At 35.9% G+C, this 20,899-nt stretch overlaps 2 protein-coding genes across 2 annotated transcripts in view; both read right to left on the reverse strand.

Annotated features, from left to right (window-relative positions):
* Window positions 1-20,289, reverse strand: part of LOC121730615 (phospholipid scramblase 1-like) — a 22,654-nt gene extending 2,365 nt beyond the window's left edge. The window contains exons 1-5 of the mRNA XM_042119733.1: window positions 20,152-20,289; window positions 19,769-19,831; window positions 18,598-18,738; window positions 18,004-18,221; window positions 17,114-17,281 (exon numbers count right to left, since the gene is read on the reverse strand). Coding sequence (XP_041975667.1) covers window positions 17,114-17,281; window positions 18,004-18,221; window positions 18,598-18,738; window positions 19,769-19,831; window positions 20,152-20,188 — 627 coding nt within the window. The 5' untranslated portion in view covers window positions 20,189-20,289. The remainder of the gene's footprint in view (window positions 1-17,113; window positions 17,282-18,003; window positions 18,222-18,597; window positions 18,739-19,768; window positions 19,832-20,151) is intronic.
* On the reverse strand, window positions 7,422-9,440 carry LOC121730614. Its single transcript, XM_042119732.1, has one exon. It carries the CDS (start codon window positions 9,073-9,075, stop codon window positions 7,525-7,527), a length of 1,551 nt encoding a protein of 516 aa, XP_041975666.1. The 5' UTR covers window positions 9,076-9,440; the 3' UTR covers window positions 7,422-7,524.
* Window positions 20,290-20,899: the final 610 nt, after the last annotated feature.

Raw genomic sequence — 20,899 nt, forward strand, 5'->3', positions numbered from 1 at the left:
CGCTAACAAAATGTATGCGATTTGACATGAGTCATCGCTTCGCCAGCGAATACTAATGTCAAATCCCATACATTTTGTGGCGTTGGCGTTAGGGTTTACGATAATCGCTTGCCGCTTGTCTAGGCCCTCTGAGCTCTTCGTAGAGCGCATGAGTGATTGTTCTATTACCATATCGTAAATTGTGTAAATTGTCTCATACTGCGATGGAGGGTTGTTAACAAAAGGCACTGGTGTTATTTCTGATGTTTGAAACTCATATTTAGTGCATGTCTTAAAGCCCATTCGACTCTACCTCAACTCAAACCCTTGCATTTTTTGCTGAAGATGTGAATGAACGTGGTCGGCAGGCCGTTATAATGGCGTGTGCTATGGCTATACATTTTCGCGAAGCGGCGCCAATATCTGCTTTATTATTTACAATCAGTTGTTCTAATAACGTATACAAACATTCTGGTATATCATCTTTTGCAGATTCAACAAATTGACCCGGTGGTGGATATTGTGACGTGTCATAGGGCGTAGTTTTGATCTCCTCTAATATTATAGATGCAGCTGTTCTAACAATTCTCAGCTTTTCTTCTTTTTCGTCCGTACACTTGGCTGTATACCACGCATCGTAGAGAACTTCATAAAACGCACTTCCAAAACAGAAAATTGTAGGTTTTCCCGACGAACTGGAGACAGTAACTCGATCGCCATATTTTTCTTTAATCTTTTTTACTATCGTCCTGTCATCGGGACACTCGCCTGACACTGCACCTTTAAAATCATCAATCGTAAATTGACAGTCTTTATCGTGACTTTGTATGAAAGTGTAAATTTCATCCATGGCTGTAATAGTATGATCACATTCGGGACGTCCACGTTTTCGGGAGCCTTCTGCACTTGATGTAGTCGGAAATCTAAACGTATCGTAGCATGTGCGATGATATTTCGCTTGAACAGCCACCAAATCAACATTTCTGATGCGCTGCATGATCTGTGACAAATGATTTCTTATATTAAATTATTGTAAAATTAACCGAAAAGTGATATGCACATAGTTCGAGAATATTTAGAGGCACCCTTTAAATATTCTCGAACTTCGTGCATATCAGGATCAAACCACTGACCGTGTTGCGATAGTGCACTTACGAACTGTCAGCTGCGGGGTGGGCGGGCCCACTCAGCACACATTGCGGGGTGGGCGGGCCCACTCAGCACACATAAAATTTTGAATATACAACGTGCCGGGGTGGTTCGTTCATTCTGCGGCTGACTGTACAAGTGCACACAGTGCGTATCGCTACTCGGTCCTAGCGGGCGTGTTTATTTCGGATGCGCTCGTTAAAAGGCCGTACACGGCGGATTTCGCTAATTTTAAGTGCTCTTACAGACGTGATTTTAGAGTTTAAGTTTTATAAGTTTTGTGGTGTATTAAAGATGGACGCGCCTACTAGGGAGGTAGTTGGAAATAGTTGGAGTGGTCGCCCGACTACAGCGACGGTATCACTTCTCCACCAGCAGCCGCCAGAGTAGTGTGTTCAGTTATACAATAATCTGTGTTTAATTTCCTCACCCAGCCATTGTACATACTGTACACTGTACACCATATACACCGGCACACTCGCCGCAGCTGTAGTTGACGACAGCACAAGTTTTATTGCATAATATGAGAGACGGTTTCAGTTATGATCTAATGTAAGAAATACTTTTTTAAGTTCATTAATTTTGATTAATCAATCTCAAACTCTCAAACCAGCGACTGTTTGTGAATTTTTGCTGTAAGAGGTTTAGAATATCACTTATTTGTGGACTTAGATGTGGATAGAATAACACCAGTTTCAACTGTATGAAATAATCGGCCAAGTGCGAGTCGGACTCGCGCACAAAGGGTTCCGTACAGTTATAGAGCAAAAATAGGCCAAAAATTATGTTTTTGTATGGGACCCCCCCTTAAATATTTATTTCATTTGGTTTTTTTTTTTTTGTATTTGTTGTTATAGCGGCAACAGATAATACACAATCTGTGAAAATTTCAGAAGTCTAGCTAGAGCGATTCTTGAGATACAGCGAGACAGACAGACAGACAGACGGACAGACATCGAAGTCTCAGTAATAGGGTCCCGTTTTTAAGGTTCCATAGTCAAAAAGGAATCCTTATAGTTTCGGTCTGTCCGTCTGTCTGTCTGTCTGTCTGTCTGTCTGTCTGTCCGCGGTTTGACTCAGAGACTGAGTCGGTAGGACCTACAAAGCTGTAATTCGGTATGAATGCAGATATTAATGATGATGATGACGACAAAATGGTATATAAAATCTTAAAAATATATTTTTATGGTACCTCCCCTACACATCAAGGGGAAATGATATATTTTTTCGCGTCCACCCCACCATGTGGGTTGTCGTTGGACAGGTTTTTAAAAAATATACGATATTATACGAGTATAAATTAGATCATTTATATATACGAGTATTAATAGATCATTTTTCAAGGGATCCATTTGTGAAATATGAAGTTTCAAAGCGGAAAAATCGTTAAGAGTCCAGTGTACTACTCGTAGCTACACGGTTGCTTCTGGAAATGTGAAAAAATCATGGGAGTAGGAAATATGCTGAATTTAAAAGAAAAATTATTACGGCTAAGAAGTCTCCATAAGTTATTGAGTAATAGTCGAAATATTCGGTGAAATATAAAGGAGCTTTTCGTTTAAATTCCTTTAAACGTAACTAAAATGATGTTAGTATAGTCTGTCAAGAAAGTGAAGAAATTAAAAAGTGGCAACATCATAGTGTCCCTTTTTTCTTAGATTGATTTGAAAGGGATAACACTACGATGTTGCCACTTTTTAATTTCTTCACTTTCTTGACAGGCTATAGTGTAAAACACGTTATAAATGTACCTACATTCATTGACCATACAAAAATTATCAAAAACTACTCGGAACCCTATATTGGCCGTGGCCCGACACGCACTTGGCCAGTTTTACCTTTTGGGTACGGAACCCTAAAAATTACAGTGAATTGTTGTGAAAGTATTCTAAAGAATGTATGAATCACTTTTTACCACTTTCATATTATACAATATTTGAGTAAAAAAAATATTAATCTTAGTGAAATTTTAGAAAAAATTAGCAAATTGCTTTTGATTTGGGCTAGTTAGAACTCTAGTTGTACTTAATAAAAAGTTCTCTATTCAATTATTAATCATAAAGAAATAGGAATCTTCGCATTACAGTCATGACTCATGAGTCATGGACGCATAAAAAAACTCTGACTCTGAACGACATAGTTTTGTGTATGGTGGGACTCCGTCCGCCTTTTTTATACGTCCACTAGATGTCCCGCGCGGCTTCGCCCGCGTAAATTAGGAATTTCACAGAAACCGTACATTTTCGAATAAAAATAGCTATAAATACTCCTTTCACGTGGTCTACTTTATATAAGTGCCAAATATTGCTATAAAAATTGCTCCAGTAGTTCGTGAAATAAACCCTTTCTAATATTTTCCCCGTTTTTACTACATTTTCCTGAGTTTCTTCGGTCGTATTAGTCTAATACGACCGAAGTATGCGCGTGTTAATATAATATAGCCTATAGCCTTACTCGATAAATGAGATATCTAACACTGAAATAAGTTTTTAAATCGGGCCTGTAGTTCCTGAGATTAGCGCATTCAAGCAAACATACTCTTCAGGCTTATAATATTAAGTATAGATTTTTTTTTAATTATCGCTTGACAAACTCGAGCCTTGATCTAAAAGACTATGAAAAGGCTCATAATCATGGGACGATGCATGGTATAATATTATGGTAGTGATGATGATGATGATGATGATGAATGTAATTTGAATAGTAGCATATGCTTTCCGTTCTTAAAACAACGCCGAAGCTCCCAAACTTGTATCTATAAAGAATCAGGAGTTCTCTCAGCACCTTCCGAACCACGGTATACCAGGTATACCTCGGTGCAAAATCTTACTTGTTTGTAGCATATGCTTAGAATACTTCTCACGAAACCGAAGTCACCACATGTTTCCCCATAAATTTTGAGGTGTTCCCTCGATTACTTATGGATCCTTCATCAGATCACCACTTTTGTGAATATAATACCAAATTGGGATGATACCCTACATATATACCAAAAGAAAAAATTTGAAAATCGGTTAACAAACGGCGGAGTAATCGATGAACATAAGAAAACGAACATAACACCTCCCCCATTTTGAAAGTCGGTTAGAATTGTAGCCTATGTGTTATTCTTATGTATAAGCTATATTATTGTGAAGTTTCATTAAAATCCGTTCAGTAGTTTTTGCGTGAAAGAGTAACAAACATCCATACATCCACACATCCATACATATTCTATACATCCATACATCCAAACAAACTTTCGCCTTTATAATATTAGTAGGAAGTAGGATGATTACAGTCATAATAATATAGTCAGTCTACTCGACGCAAGCTTTGCGTTATGCGTGTCTAGTTCACGCCGAGCACTAATCGAAATAGTGCAGCACGAGTCGGCGCATGAGTACCGAAAACTATTCCACCTCAATTTTTTATGCGATCCTCTTCAAATTGCCCTCCTGATGATATAAATGCATGTTGCCATGGCGCAACCCGGTGCAATATTGTTTAAACAATTGCAAGGAATTGTTATTTTTCAACCGGACATTTTTTTTTATATTCTGTATTGAAATAGCAACAAAAAAGGTCCTTTGAATTTTCACGATAAAGTTAATAAGTATTTTTAAAGATATGACTTTTTAAAGGTTCGAAAAATCTCAAATTTGGGTACTTTCAACCCATGAAAAATATATTAAAAAAATGTCTAAGGAATATATGTTTTTAAATTCTCTGTACAATAGGTAATAATATTGATAATAGAGATTTTAAAAAATTTCATTGTTAATATCTTTTCTTTATCTTAGCAAAAGTAGACAAAAAATAGTGTTTTTTGTATGCGAGACCCCCTTAAACAATTACTTTATTTTAATTTTATTATTAATTATTAAAGTACAAATATAATTAAGGATTTTGTGAAAATTTCAAGTGCCTAACTGTTACTATTGTAACGGACATATAGTGCCATCTAGCGTCAAACCAGCGAAACTGATCAGGGGAACACAGACAACATAAGTCCCCTACTCAATACTAGACGGTGTGAGGTGCGCAAGTACATACTCGAACCTTCTAGAAAAGTACAACAGTCGCTTCTAAGTTAGTCGAAAAAGTGATATCTCGGTTTCGTGTGCCTCTGGAAATCCATTCTGATCAGGGCAGGAATTTCGAATCGTAGGTCTTCCAGGAAGTGTGCAGAATTTAATATCATTTTAAATAAAATGATATTATTCTAGTTAATACTTATATTTCAATGATAAAGATTTTTGTCGGAGTTGAGTTTGTAAATTAATTACAGCCAAAGTATTAGGTTTTATTAATATGTTCATGATTTAAACCCTTTTAAATATTGTGCTTTATATCTCATATTTTTTTACATTTCGTTATTATATTGGAACTAGGTAAACCGGGAGTCAATAAATAACAAAATGGGGGTTGTCCTCGACTTAAGCGTTTTTTTTTAAATTCTACCCCCAAGGGGAAAAAATTGGGGTTGAAAATTTGTATGCAACTTTTGTCAATTTTAAACCGCTTGAGACTTTTCATGCATTAAGCTACTATGACGGAGGCAGCTCCTAAGAAAGGATTTAAAAAAAATTTGCATGAAACTTTGTCAATTTTAAACCGATCGGACTGAGACTTTGTATGCATAAAGCGACTATGACGTAGGCATCCAATAAGAAAGAGTTTTAATAAAGTCTACTCCTGAGGGAATGAAATAGGGGACGAACATTTTTATAAATTTTGATAGACTTTCGACTGATTTAACTAAAATTATTAAAGATTTAAATCTTTATGATGAAGACATTGGCTTAAATAGGATTTTGATAAATTCAACCTCCATGGGGATAAAATAAGGAATGATGGAGAATGCAAATGTATTATTTTGAACCTATGGAACGAATAAATTATTACGAACAATTAAATTGAGTATTTTGTAGTCATATTGTCAAGTGCCTCTGTTGCCAATATTTATGTCGAGCAAAAAAGGCCAAAGTAGCGTTTTTTGTATGAGAGCTCCCCTTAAATATTTGCTCTATTTTGTTTTTCGGCTTCGGCCGAAGGTTGCGGCGATTGCCGATTAATCGGCTTCAGCCCAAAATAGACCTTCGCGTCAGTCGGACACTAAAAATTATCCATCTCCGTTATTATAATATTATTAGGTTGGGGAAAAAGTTTCTTCGCGTTTTATATAAAAAATCGGCCAAGTGCAAGTCGGTTCCGTACCGTTATAGACGAGAAATTGGCAAAAAATTGTGTTTTTGTATGGGGGTCCCATAAAAATTTTATTTTATATAAATATTATTATTAATTATTTAAGTATACATATAACTAAAACCTTCGTGGAAATTTCAAGTGCCTAGCTATTGCCATTATTTATTACGAGCCGAAAAAGGCCAAAAGAATAACGTTTGTTGTATGGGAGCCCCCCTTAAACATTAATTTTATTTTGTTTTTGTTGTTATAGCGGCAACAAAAATACACAATCTGTGAAAATTTCAGACGTCTAGCTGTAGCGGTTATTGAGTTACAGCCTGGAGACAGACAGACGGACGTCTAGACGGACAGACAGACGGACAGACATTGAATTCTCAGTAATAGGGTCCCGTTTTTACCCTTTGGGTACGGAACCCTAAAAATCAAAAGGTTTTTATATAAAGTTTATTTATAATTGACTATAAGTGCCATTTTGTTCGATAACTTTTTGCCATCTTGTAGACATCCCATTGCTGTAAAAATTTTGGGGCTTCTGATGAAAAAACTGCGACAAGTGGTTTTGGCAGTCCTCTTGTGATGTCAACCTGACACTGCCTAAGCAATTCTGTAGCGACCGGAACCGGGTAATGACTGAAATTATCACTTCCCTCTGCAGTAGAGGTGATTGCTCTGGCATGCCTTAAGACCTAGTCCTCAGCGACAGGTTTGAAAAGGAGAGGAGAACAGGAAGGGCGAGGAAGGGAATTGAGATGGGAAATTGTGTGTGCTTTTGTAGTCTGGTCAACGAGAACTGGTGAAGTAGAGAAATGAACATTGAGATCATTTAAGTTTAAAGAATTATTGTCGAAGTGACTAGCAGTCTTACCAATGCCGAGGGTTGATAAAAAATTTCATAACTGTGAGGGGTTGCTTTGATCTATTGAGGAGTGTATGTCGCTTTATACGTAGGGTAGTACTGTCGATCTGTTTAGTGACTTCTACATTAATTAATAATTATCTGTGTGTATATAAAAATGAATTTTCAATTGTGTTAGTAACGCTAAAACTTGAAAACGGCTGAACGGATTGAGCTAATTTTACTCTTAAAATATTTTTTTTTTTTTTTTTTTTTATTCTGTTTAATTTATGTATAGGACCTTTATAAGAATACATGTCGGTCCTGTTAGTTCAACACAATACATTACATAAAAAACAAACAAAAGAAAGTTAATGCCTACTAATTAAGTGATGACTCACAGCCATGTACAAATGTTTTGCAGCGTCGGACGAGGCATTTGCTAATAAACTATTAAATAAACCAACATCATGCTGATTTAAATTAAAAGACAGCATAATTGCATGTCTCTCTTGTTCAAAACTCGTACATTCTGTAAGAAGATGATGTACATCTTCCACTACTCCACAAGTGTCACAATTGGGCGAGTCCTTCTTTTTCATTAGAAAGGCAAATTTATTTAATGGCATATGGCCCGTTCTCAACCTGAGAGCGGTCACAATAGTCGCTCTTGAAAGCTTTGTACGCAAAAACCAGGGAACATGAGGGGGCTCACTTTGAATACATCTATACCAAATACCTTTTTCCATAGAACGTCGATTAAAATATTCCTTCCAAAAACCATAACATGTTAATCTATACTTTGGCAGCAATTCTGAATAGTTTGGAAAAACATTATACTCTAAACCGTACACTGAAGCTATTTTCGCTAAAGAGTCAGCCCTCTCATTACCCTTTAAACCTACGTGAGATGGAACCCATTGCAATTTTATATCTATGCCACGATCCAATAAATCATTTAACTGCGATATAATGTCATATGCAATCGATACGCCCCTCCTGCCAGAAGCGCATCGAGAGATATGTTGAAGAGAACTTTTACTATCACTACATATAACAAATTTATTATGCCTAACATAATTTATATAATTGATGGCCTTCGAAATTCCAATAAGTTCCACCGACATGATTGAAATATTAGAATTTATTTTAAAACAATTATTAAACAAGTACAATCCATCTTCACTTGAATTTGCATCGTAAAATGCTGCCCCCCGATCTGTACCACTCTTCGAACCATCGGTAAAAATAAAATAATAATTGTAATATTTTTCATTTAATTCTTTAGACAATTCATATTTTAATGCATTAATTTCATAATCCTTTTTAGCCGTGTTTATACATTCTAAATTAATTTTAATTATGTTTTCCGAATCAAAATTAGTAACCCACGTTTTTAGGTTAAACATATCTAAGACTGAAGACGAATAAATCACCTCGTTTACCATCTTTCCATAGCACGTGACTAATAGTGGTATTTTTTTCCTAACCCAAAAACTATTAGACTGGCAAGCTGTAAGTAAATTATTGATACACTCGTTAGATTTATTATCAATCCACGCTCGTATCTTAGAACAGTACTTATAAGCTAGGTACATTCTCCTAACGTGTAGCGGCGGTATGGACAACTCCGCCTCCATCGCGTGTATCGGTGTGCTTCTAATGAACCCGCCAATAATACGTAAAGATTGGTTTTGTACGACATCTATTTTATTACAATGAACTTGCGCACTATTGTCGTATAGATAACAACCATAATCAAATCTACTCCTAATCAAAGACAAATACAACCTACGCAGATGATCTGGGTGAGCACCCCACCCGGATCCTCTTAGGACCTTCAAGATATTTAGAAATTTTTGAGTTTTAATCAGTGTTTCATTTAAATGTTTACCCCAGCGCAACGAGTTATCTAGCCACATGCCTAAGTATTTATATTCGTACACACGTTCGATTTCTAATTGATTTATTTTAATAGAAACGGGTTGTCTGCGACGACCCCTACTAAACACACAAAATTTAGATTTTGATGTCGATATAGACAAACCTAACTCATCCAGCACATTAACTAATAAAGTGAGCGCTTTTTGTAATTGATTCGCACAGGTAAATAAGCTTTTATCGCTAACATAAAAAACAAAATCATCTGCATATTGGCTACGAAATACAAAATTAATTATTTTACATATTTTTGCGGTACTTAAATTAAATATGAGAGGGGAGCTGGGGTCCCCTTGTGCCAGGCCTCGACTGGTACATCTGAATACATAACCTTGATTATTATCCTTAATTTTTAAATATCTATAAGTTAAAAAATTCCAAAAATATATAATTAATGATTTTCCGATTCCTAATTCATCCAATATCTGAGTGACCATTTCTATTAAAATATTATTATAAGCATTTTCTATGTCGATGAAACACGCAACAGTAGGTATGTTATTTGTAATGCCCAGCTGAATTTGTGATACGATACGCACTAAGCAGTCTAAAGATGACTGTCCGCTGCGGAAACCTGTAGTGAATGGGGATAACAAATTGTTTTTTTCTGCGAACCATTCTATTCTTTTGTTTATCATGTTATGAAAAATTTTGCAGACGCAAGACATTAAAGATATCGGCCTAAGTTTTAATAGTGTATGAGACGAACTAAATTTGGGTATAGGAACAATGGAAATATTTTTCCATTGTAGTGGAAGAATACTACTATCATTAAGTATTCTGTTGTAAATAAAAAGTAAATATATCTTGGCTCTTTTAGGCAAGTGATAAACCATAGAATACGTAATCCCGTCTTCTCCGGGGGCTGTGTCCCTTTTTTTGATACAATGACACATTTCGTGTAAAGAAAATTCGGTTTCTAAACTAATATTACACGAATTAAAAGTAGGCATACTAGGAACAACATAATCTGGAGCCAAATTATGAAGCAATAGACTTTTTTCTACGTAGGGAATTTCATATTTTTGTGTTCTGTAACCTTTAATCCATCTTAACCGTCTCCACATATCAGTCATCGAAGTTGATTCATCAATACTATTGCACATTTCTTGCCAGCTGAGATTTTTTGCGCGTCTTATTTCTGATTTTGATTTTGCAGTCTTTTCTTCTAAAATTTTTAAATTTCTAGGGGTGGGGTTTTTCCTAAATTTTGATAGTGCAAGTCTGCGTTCCGCGATCAATTTAGATAACATAGGACACCAGTACGGTTTTGGTTTAAAATTATTAGTAGGTTTAGAACAGATTTTAAAATTAGGAATAAATTCATCGGCCGCTTTTAATATATTATTAATTAAGAAATCATAAGAACTTTGAATGCTTAAATGATCTGGATATGAAATGTTTTTAAAATAATTTTGATATGACCTCCAGTCAGCTATTCTAAAATTTCGTTTGATCAAGAAATTATAAGATTCATAAAATTTGAATTTAATTTTAACGATACAATGGTCACTACCCAAGTTCTCATTTGTAACTAACCATTCAAAATCGGTTGCTAAATCAGCCGATGCAAAAGAAACATCGGGCGCAGAACTCTGTAATAAAATATTATTCACTAATTTTATTCTGGTCGGTTGACCATTATTTAATGATACGAAATTATATTCTAGCGCGGAGTCATGGACCCATTTACCCCTATTGTCATTACGACTCGACCAATCCGTGTGGTGGGCGTTAAAGTCACCAGCAATTAAACAATTACTAGGAAATAATTGAAATAATAAATCCCAATCTGTTTGTGTAGTTGTAAGAGATGGAGGACAATAAACAGAAATTATATATTTTAAGCTCCCACAGTTACATAATTTAATACATAAAATTTCCATACCTGAATTTTGATGAGATACTTCAATTACTTGTGCAATTATTGTTTTATGGGTAAATATAGCAATACCTCCGTAACCGTCTATTCGATCCTTCCTAAAAGTATTGTATCCCGAAAAGCGTAAGTCCATTTCGTTATTGAGCCATGTTTCAGAGATAACAGCCAAATGAATTTTTTCTCGTGCTAATAAAAGATCCAAATTCAATGATTTAGGTTTTAAACTACGTGCGTTCCATTGGAGTATGTTCAAAGATTGTAATTGTGATACAGATCGGGCCGGATCCACTTATGAATACGAGTCACCACTTAGATAAGTGATGACCATATTAAGTAAATCTTCTTTTTTACATAAACCCATAACATACGTGAGAACTTCTTGTATTAATATAGCAACTACGGACATTATTTTTTCTTGAAAACTTTTCTCTGCTTTAAAAATTTCAATAGCTTTTTTCAAACATTGACTAAGGTTAAACTTATTACTATTAACTACATCATCATTTTCATTTTTTGAACTATCGTCTATATTTTGCACGTCCATATCCTCTTCAGTCTCTGCTCCTTCTATAGTATCATTTGGTCTACGTTCAATCTTCTTTCTTCGTTTATTTTTTGATTCGGCTAGCTTAGATACACTTTCCTCTTCGATATAAGTTGTTTTATTTGATGCCCTTACTATCTGGTCATCTTTTTCTTGAATTTTAGGTGTTTCCAGCAAAGCATCCCTATATGTTTTATCTCCTCCGATACTGTTTTTCTTTTGAGAATCTTCATGATTTGATAATTCATTTATTTGCGTCTTTTGAGTTTCTGTTCTATCTCTTTTATTCTTCAAATAAAATGTTAACGCTTTTCTGTAGGTACAGTTTTCTAAGGACATGATGTATCGAATTTCTTTTTCTTTTAGAAAAACAGGGCATTCTTTGTGCAACGCCATATGTGGGCCCTTGCAGTTTATACATTTCAAAATATCAGTATCACAATTCCGGTGATCTTCGCTACATTTAGGACAAGTTGGTTTTTTGGCAGGACAAGCGCGAGATAAATGGCCAAATCTCCAGCAGCCTGAACATTGGCTAACTGGAAAAATATAAGGTTCCACTTTAAACCTACACCCGTATCCGAAAACATACGGGGGCAAAGTGGAACTTTTGAAACTTAAACGTATGGTCTCACTATCAGTCCATTTTCCGTTCTCTTCTATACGTTTTAATCTTTTAATTGCAATTATTTCAAAATCACATTTTAAATTCTCAAGCGCTTCCTTCTCGTCTATGTCTAAGTCCACATTTTTAACCAGGCCATATGATAAGTTTATTTCATCAAACATTTGACATCGGTAACCCAGACTCTCAAATTTTTGGCAATTGATCAGTTCATTACATTCCTCTCGAGTTGCAAAATAAACTATAATTTTATATGGACTCTTGTATGTAATTTTTAAAATATTCTTTATATTTTGAGATCTAAAAAGTTTGGCCATACCAAATTGCTTGGGCAAAACCTCTTTAGCAGTAATTGAGACAGCGAATTTCTCTTTTTCTAAATAAATATCCATATCTTCACCCTCTTTCCATACCTCACCTTGTTTAGAACGTTTTTTATTAGTTTTTCTTACTATAGTCGTAAAAGAATCATAGTCCTCAATCTCATCGATACCTTGCATAGTTCTCTTCTCTGGTCTCTGTTCTCCATCTTCTCTTCTCTGGTCTCTGGTCTCCAGCATAACTAACACTTGTTGCTCACAATTTTGAATAATAGATTCATCTATTATGGAATTGATTCCACTTGAATCGTCATACAATACATCCTCGTCCATTGTCACCAACCACAAACAAACACCGATAACAGTAGAGAATTATATAATACTATATATTAATACTTTGTGAATAGAATAGATACGACGTTAATTACGCAATCTAAATCAGAAAACGCGTGCGCTTGCAACCATTACTAGCGCGCCACTGTACTCTTAAAATATTCGTAGAAGTCCAGGGAAGGTTTTAAAGTGACACGAAGTTCATCGAGACAGTCTACATTAAATTTCCTATCAATAATTACGTCTAAACATTTTTATTGTACGATCATTACTTTAGAAAATACAGAGTAGTAAGGGTACGCTCGCACTGTTTTTCCATACAAACGTATTCCCAAATTTACTCCCTGGACAATGCGTCTAAACAAATTATTTTTATACAATATTGGGATCTGCTAAAGCTATGCATCTACGTTCGATTTTTTCTGAATTGACCCTTAAAAATCGCAAAAAATGAATGCACCGTACCCCGCCAATCGACCGACCATAAAACAAATTTGAAAGATCTTTAAGATAAAATAAAAACGTAAAGGCATAGGCTCACTCTTCCTGAAGATATTTAAAATAAATTAATTAGCTCTATTTTGAAGGAGGAATCAGAGGACTATGTTACCTCGATTTACCATAATATCTGTCTCTAGGCAGTAAATCGAAGTAACGTGTCGATGTTGTTTCGATCGACGAGTTGATAGAAACTTAGAACCAATCACGACCTAGGATCTTTCTGCTCCTAACGCATTGTTAAATTCAATTTTTTGCCGATGTAAAAGTGATTGTTCTGGAAAATGCAGTTGCCGAAATGCGGATATTAAGTGTAGTCTTATCTGTAATGGCTACCTAGGAGCTTGTACTAATGGATCCCCCATCGATGTTAATGATGAAGATGACGAAGATGAAACACAGTTTAATAATTTAGAATTAAAATTTGTGAAACTATTAAGGTTCTTGTTTTTATCACCTTTAATACTCTATAGTTCCTAAAGTAATGATCGTACAGTAAAAATGTTAAGACGTAATTTATAGAAAATTTAATGCAGATAATTAGTCACTAAAAAGATATCATAAATATTTTTCGAGTCACAAGCAAAAACCTTGAAAAAGAGAAAAAGAGACTCTCCCACCGCCGGCTCGTGTCACTCCCTCGGGGACTTTTAGTATATTCATCTGGACACCTTTAGGAATAACTGTACCAACTTTCAAAACTACATGAATTATTCGGCCTGATTGACGATAAATTTTGAAACTTCTTTAGATACTCAAAATTACGGGAGCTCGCTGGGAGGTGTTGATGCATCCGCCGTATTGTCTTGACCTTCAAATTTCCACCGGTTCCGGTCGCTACAGAATTGCTTAGGCAGTGTCAGGTTGACATCACAAGAGGACTGCCAAAACCACTTGTCGCAGTTTTTTCATCAGAAGCCCCAAAATTTTTACAGCAATGGGATGTCTACAAGATGGCAAAAAGTTATCGAACAAAATGGCACTTATAGTCAATTATAAATAAACTTTATATAAAAACCTTTTGATTTTTAGGGTTCCGTACCCAAAGGGTAAAAACGGGACCCTATTACTGAGAATTCAATGTCTGTCCGTCTGTCTGTCCGTCTAGACGTCCGTCTGTCTGTCTCCAGGCTGTAACTCAATAACCGCTACAGCTAGACGTCTGAAATTTTCACAGATTGTGTATTTCTGTTGCCGCTATAACAACAAATACTAAAAACAAAATAAAATTAATGTTTAAGGGGGGCTCCCATACAACAAACGTTATTCTTTTGGCCTTTTTTGGCTCGTAATAAATAATGGCAATAGCTAGGCACTTGAAATTTCCACGAAGGTTTTAGTTATATGTCTACTTAAATAATTAATAATAATATTTAAATAAAATAAAAATTTTATGGGACCCCCATACAAAAACACAATTTTTTGCCAATTTCTCGTCTATAACGGTACGGAACCGACTTGCACTTGGCCGATTTTTTATATAAAACGCGAAGAAACTTTTTCCCCAACCTAATAATATTATAATAACGGAGATGGATAATTTTTAGTGTCCGACTGACGCGAAGGTCTATTTTGGGCTGAAGCCGATTAATCGGCAATCGCCGCAACCTTCGGCCGAAGCCGAAAAACAAAATAGAGCAAATATTTAAGGGGAGCTCTCATACAAAAAACGCTACTTTGGCCTTTTTTGCTCGACATAAATATTGGCAACAGAGGCACTTGACAATATGACTACAAAATACTCAATTTAATTGTTCGTAATAATTTATTCGTTCCATAGGTTCAAAATAATACATTTGCATTCTCCATCATTCCTTATTTTATCCCCATGGAGGTTGAATTTATCAAAATCCTATTTAAGCCAATGTCTTCATCATAAAGATTTAAATTTTTAATAATTTTAGTTTAATCAGTCGAAAGTCTATCAAAATTTATAAAAATGTTCGTCCCCTATTTCATTCCCTCAGGAGTAGACTTTATTAAAACTCTTTCTTATTGGATGCCTACGTCATAGTCGCTTTATGCATACAAAGTCTCAGTCCGATCGGTTTAAAATTGACAAAGTTTCATGCAAATTTTTTTTAAATCCTTTCTTAGGAGCTGCCTCCGTCATAGTAGCTTAATGCATGAAAAGTCTCAAGCGGTTTAAAATTGACAAAAGTTGCATACAAATTTTCAACCCCAATTTTTTCCCCTTGGGGGTAGAATTTAAAAAAAAACGCTTAAGTCGAGGACAACCCCCATTTTGTTATTTATTGACTCCCGGTTTACCTAGTTCCAATATAATAACGAAATGTAAAAAAATATGAGATATAAAGCACAATATTTAAAAGGGTTTAAATCATGAACATATTAATAAAACCTAACAGCCAAAGGCTGTAATTAATTTACAAACTCAACTCCGACAAAAATCTTTATCATTGAAATATAAGTATTAACTAGAATAATATCATTTTATTTAAATAAATTGTTAGTGAACCTATAAAAAGGTCAGGCCCGAACTGAACAATTTTGTTTCTTAACATTTATTTCGAAATATATTTAAAAAAACACTTGAAAAATAGAGAATCCGCCCCTAGAATTGCAATTTTATGCTAAGCTAAAATGAATCTTATTGCGATTGGTTGTGCGCAAGGTTATCGTTTCGGAATGAGATAAGTCCTCGCCTTAAATATATTATAATATGATAATATATCCATTCAAATTTAATCAGTAACCCAATAATAAAGCTTCATGTTTCTAACTTAAGAAATGATGGACTTTCATTCAAACTTTCAACCCTTATTTCACCCCCTTGGCGGTAGGATTTCCAGAAATGTTTAAACACGTATCCATTTAATTTTAATCAGTAACCCAAAAATAAAGTTTAATATTTGTAACTCACGAAATAACGGATTTTCATTCAAACGTTCAACCCCAATTTCACCCCCTCTGGGGTAGAATTTTCAAAAGCGCTTAAATACGTATCCATCCATTTTTAATCAGTAGCCCAAAAATAAAGTTTCATGTTTCTAACTTGAGAAATTACGGACTTTCATACACATTTTCAACCCCTATTTCTTATTATTTATTTATATATATACGCACTCCGCGCAGTACGGTGAGTGACGATGACGAGTGTCCCGAATCCCGATGCATTACGCGAGTCCATAGAATATGCGTATTGACATAATATACGTTGTGCGAGGCGCGACGTTGCCACCACAGAGGTCTGGCAACGTCGCGCGTAGAGCAATGGTAACGTTAAGAAATAACGATACATATACCGGTAAAAAGTATCGATACTTTTTAACGGTATACAAAAAGGAGCGGTAATTTGTAAGTAACGATAACGGACCGAATGTTTTGGTAAATTTAACGGTAAATTTTTGATAACGTTTTCTGTCCCTGGGTATGTCACATAAATGACAATGTAACTTAACTTCTATTATTATTATTCTTTGGTTTATACAAAACTTTTGATTCATTGATACTTTACCAATTACCATGCTATAAAGTTTTTTCTGACTGAGGAATTACTGTGGGGGTCCACTTGGTTCCTTTCCTACTCTATAAGCAGAATGCGGACCTGCGTAATTTGGTCGCGTAATCTCCGCCAGTGAGTCAACGGTTTCTCTGATAGTACATTGATTTAAATTTTAAATCCTCTTTTCACGTTCAAATTGCAACAATTTATTGCTATCGCACATACGACTTTATGCAATAGAGCGGAAAGCCACACGGAAAGCCTATATTGTTTCTCTCGAGAGAGACAATAGTTATAGCTATAGACACATCTACAGAAGTGCACTAAAAAGGGATAGGTATTATAGAGCACCTTGAACTCGGCGAGCTGCAGCGCGCTGCGGCGCACCCTGGCCGGGCCCTCTATGAGGTACAGCACCTCGTCCGCCGCGCCCCGCACCAGGTACAGCGGCACCAGCCACGTCCACTGCTGCTCCACGCGGCCCACGTACTCGCCCGGCGGCATCACCACCTTCATCTCCTGGAAGAGGCATTTTGTCGTGGGGTTACGTCGTGAAAATCATTGTACAAACGAGTTACGCAGAAACATGTAATACCCATCCGTTATTGATTAAATGATTATTATCGGTATCTTTGATATTCCGTTAGAACAGCGGTCGGCAACACGCGACCCGCGGGCCGCATGCGGCCCGCGATCGTCTTACTTACGGCCCGTGAATATGTTATGAATAAGTTATAATATGACGTATCAAAAACAGTGTTTTCTAATATTGCCAGTAGTAATTGCCTCTTAAGAACGTAGCTGTTTGGCTGTAAACACTAAACTTATTTCCCTTCATTATGTGTAGGTATACTGATAGCTTCTAGGGTTAATAGGAGTATGAGGCCTGCGGCCTGCCTTTAGTTTGTTTTGTCACCTTGTGGCCCTTGGCCCAAGGTTGCCGACCGCTGCGTTAGAGCGTAGAGTCCATAATATACCCCGCGTTCCATACGATCAAAACGCAAAATGCCTATGTTGAGCGTTTTGATCGTTTTTAACATCAAATGGAACGTGGGGATTGTATCTCTAGATTTCTAGATGTCTTTGAAAACTAACATAATAATCATGAGATTAAGTTTTCGTACTTCGTAGTTAGTTTAAGGCAGATAAAGACATCCACATGGACATGCGCACTACGCAGGTACCTGTGATGTACAATTTCAATAAGGGTAAGTGTTGGGGTGTCTTTAGCTTCCACTTGCCTGCAGCCTACAGGGGCAGAGGCAGGAGGCGGAGGCGAGGCGGCGGTGCAGCACTAGGGCCTCCTGTCTGGTGTTGTCGTGGAGGTGCATAGCGAAGGCGCGCCCCGAGCCGCACAGGCAGCGCTGCCGCGCCGACGACGCCTCGCTCCCGATGTACAAAGTCTCGCCATTCGGCACGCGGATTATGTAGCGGTTCTCCGAGTCGATTTTTGACGCGACTGGAACGATATTATGTTGCTCTATGTCTCTATACATAAATAATATACTTATTATGTAATATATAAGTAATTAAAATATATGCAAGATAGTAATTGAAAGTTGTATATACTTAGATGAGGAAATGAATTCAAATTATAAAGAAATTCGAAGCTGAATTTAGTTACGTTGGCTTATATTATCACAAATAATAATTTTGCTATTTATATCTTACGCCGTAAACGCGGTAACAACACATGTGTAAGTTCTCCACGTTTGCAAATTGCAATGCGTTAAATAAATGTTAATGAAGAAAATTATCGTATTTTAGTGACTGAGAACTGTTTCAGCCTTTCAGGTCTATTCTATTCGTAGTAATGACCTATACAGTATACTCACTGTCGTTAAGTTCTACCGTCTGCTGTATGAGCAGGCTGGTGGCGCCGATGAGGAAGTCCAGGCCGTGGACGGGGATGAACTGGCCCCGAAGGTTGGTCTGCCAGTCCCGCGTCAGCACTGGCAGCTCCACGCGACTACTGTCTATCAGTAGACACAGAATATCATAGTACAGATTAGTAAATATTATGTAGTTACCTAGTACCTACCGTTAAAGCTGTACACAAGATTAACTCGATTAAAATTGCTATTTGTGCTTTCAGGGTCGTGAAAAATATTGGCCTTAAGGCGAGGATAAACCTCAATTTGTTATTCCGCGACTTCCGGTTTACCTAGTTCCAATATAATAACGAAGTTTTAAAAAATATGAGGTATAAAGCACAATATTTAAAATACCTTAAACCATAAACATTTTAATAAAACTTAATACTTTGGCTGTAATTAATTTACAAACTCACCTCCGATAAAAATCTATTTCATCGAAATATAAGTATTAACTAGGATAATTATACATTTTATTTGAATAAATTGTTAGTAAATCTATATTAAGAATTCTTTAACCGAACAATTTTGTTTCTTAATGTTTATTTCCTAAGATATTTAAAAAAAAACATGAAAAATAGAGAAAATCCGTTTGAGTGACTTCAGTTTTATGCTAAGCTAAAATGAATCTTATTGCGATGCGTATACGCTTGGTCTTTGGTTGTGTGCAAAGTTATAGTTTTGGATTGAGATTAATCCCCGCCTTAACTATACAGCGTGTAACGAAACAAAGTGATAATACTTTAGGGTGTGTATGTGTATTGTGTGATGTGTCCCGTTCACTGTGAAAGTACCTACGCTGAAAGAGCAAATATTTTTTTGTGATTAGTGTGGCCAAGCGCCCCAGCGTCATGAGATTGCGCATACGAAAGTTGAAAATAATTTACTCTTTCAACGCTGCTACTTTCACAACGAACTCAATATATTATAATATTATAACCCGTACACACCCTACAGTATTATCTATCACTTATAGTTTTGATACACCCTGTATTCTATAGGTATGGTCTACAATCATTTGACAGATTTTGGCGGGTATATTATAATAGATCACAGTAATGGGCCTAGACTAGGCACACCGCACAAGCTTTTATAAATAAAAATATGTTCTTATAAGTACAAAAGAATATACCTTGCGAATGTGGCTGCACGCTGATCACCAGATTTGGTCTTGTGCTCGCTGTGGCGGCATCTTCTGCATTAACAATTAAATATTTTACACTAGTGAATTACTTCACTTAAGAAAAAATAACAGTTACCTATACAGTTATAATTACATTAGAATTACTTAGAATAGCTATTGCAGTAATATTATTAGTAGACTGCAAAAATTGATTAGGTCTCGCTTAACTTTACCACAGTATCCCTAGTCTGTGCGCTTTACCGTCGCCTGTGTAACATTGTGACATCTGCATTAATGATTCACTGTTTAACTCATAGACAACCCATTTTTCAAAATACCCTCGCACGTTAACAAAAAACATACTTAATATAAAACTTCATATTATAAAATACCTGTTTCTGCTCTATCAAAACCATTGTTTTCACTCATGTTGTGTTCAGCACAAGATGTTATTTGTTTTACAACGAGCGTTATCGCCCGCACTCGTTATCTATCGATATCTATCGTCTATCATGTCGGGACGTGGAGTGTGGACAATGAACAACACTCGCTCATTAGTCGATCTTACCTGTGTGACGTCAATAATCTGTATCGACGATTCAAGGAGATTATTCTAGTCATTGCTATAAAGTAATATAAACCATAATATTATGTATAGGCATAAGCGTTATTATGGGTATTTACTACGTGTATTACAATTTACAATTTTAAATACTTAAGTACATAGAGTTCGTAAGTAGGTACGTGTTAAGATTTCCTATCAAGGGTTTATCTTTATTGAATGCGGTTGCGAAATCTGCGAATTGTTGATTAGGTTTTCAATAACGGTTAGTCTTTATTTATATGAATTACTTACCTTTAACATAAGTAATTATTAAAATATTATTATCGATAATAATAGACATTCCAAACGGCCTCTTTTCTCGTCTAAAACGAGGTGCAACAGTTTCTCTTTACGTTAAAAATGAATCTTTAATCAAGTAATGCATGCTATCCCATTACTTATTAGGAAAAAATGATTATCATTATATTATTAACCACCGTGGTACACTTCAAAATTAAAATGTTGCCGACGCTGGCAAAATTTCGAGTGATTATTAATTTCGTATGTTATACGAAGGCTGCGTTCCAGAAGACGTT

The sequence above is a fragment of the Aricia agestis genome, chromosome 9 (assembly GCF_905147365.1).
Source record: "Aricia agestis chromosome 9, ilAriAges1.1, whole genome shotgun sequence".
Classification (NCBI taxonomy): Eukaryota; Metazoa; Arthropoda; class Insecta; order Lepidoptera; family Lycaenidae; genus Aricia; species Aricia agestis.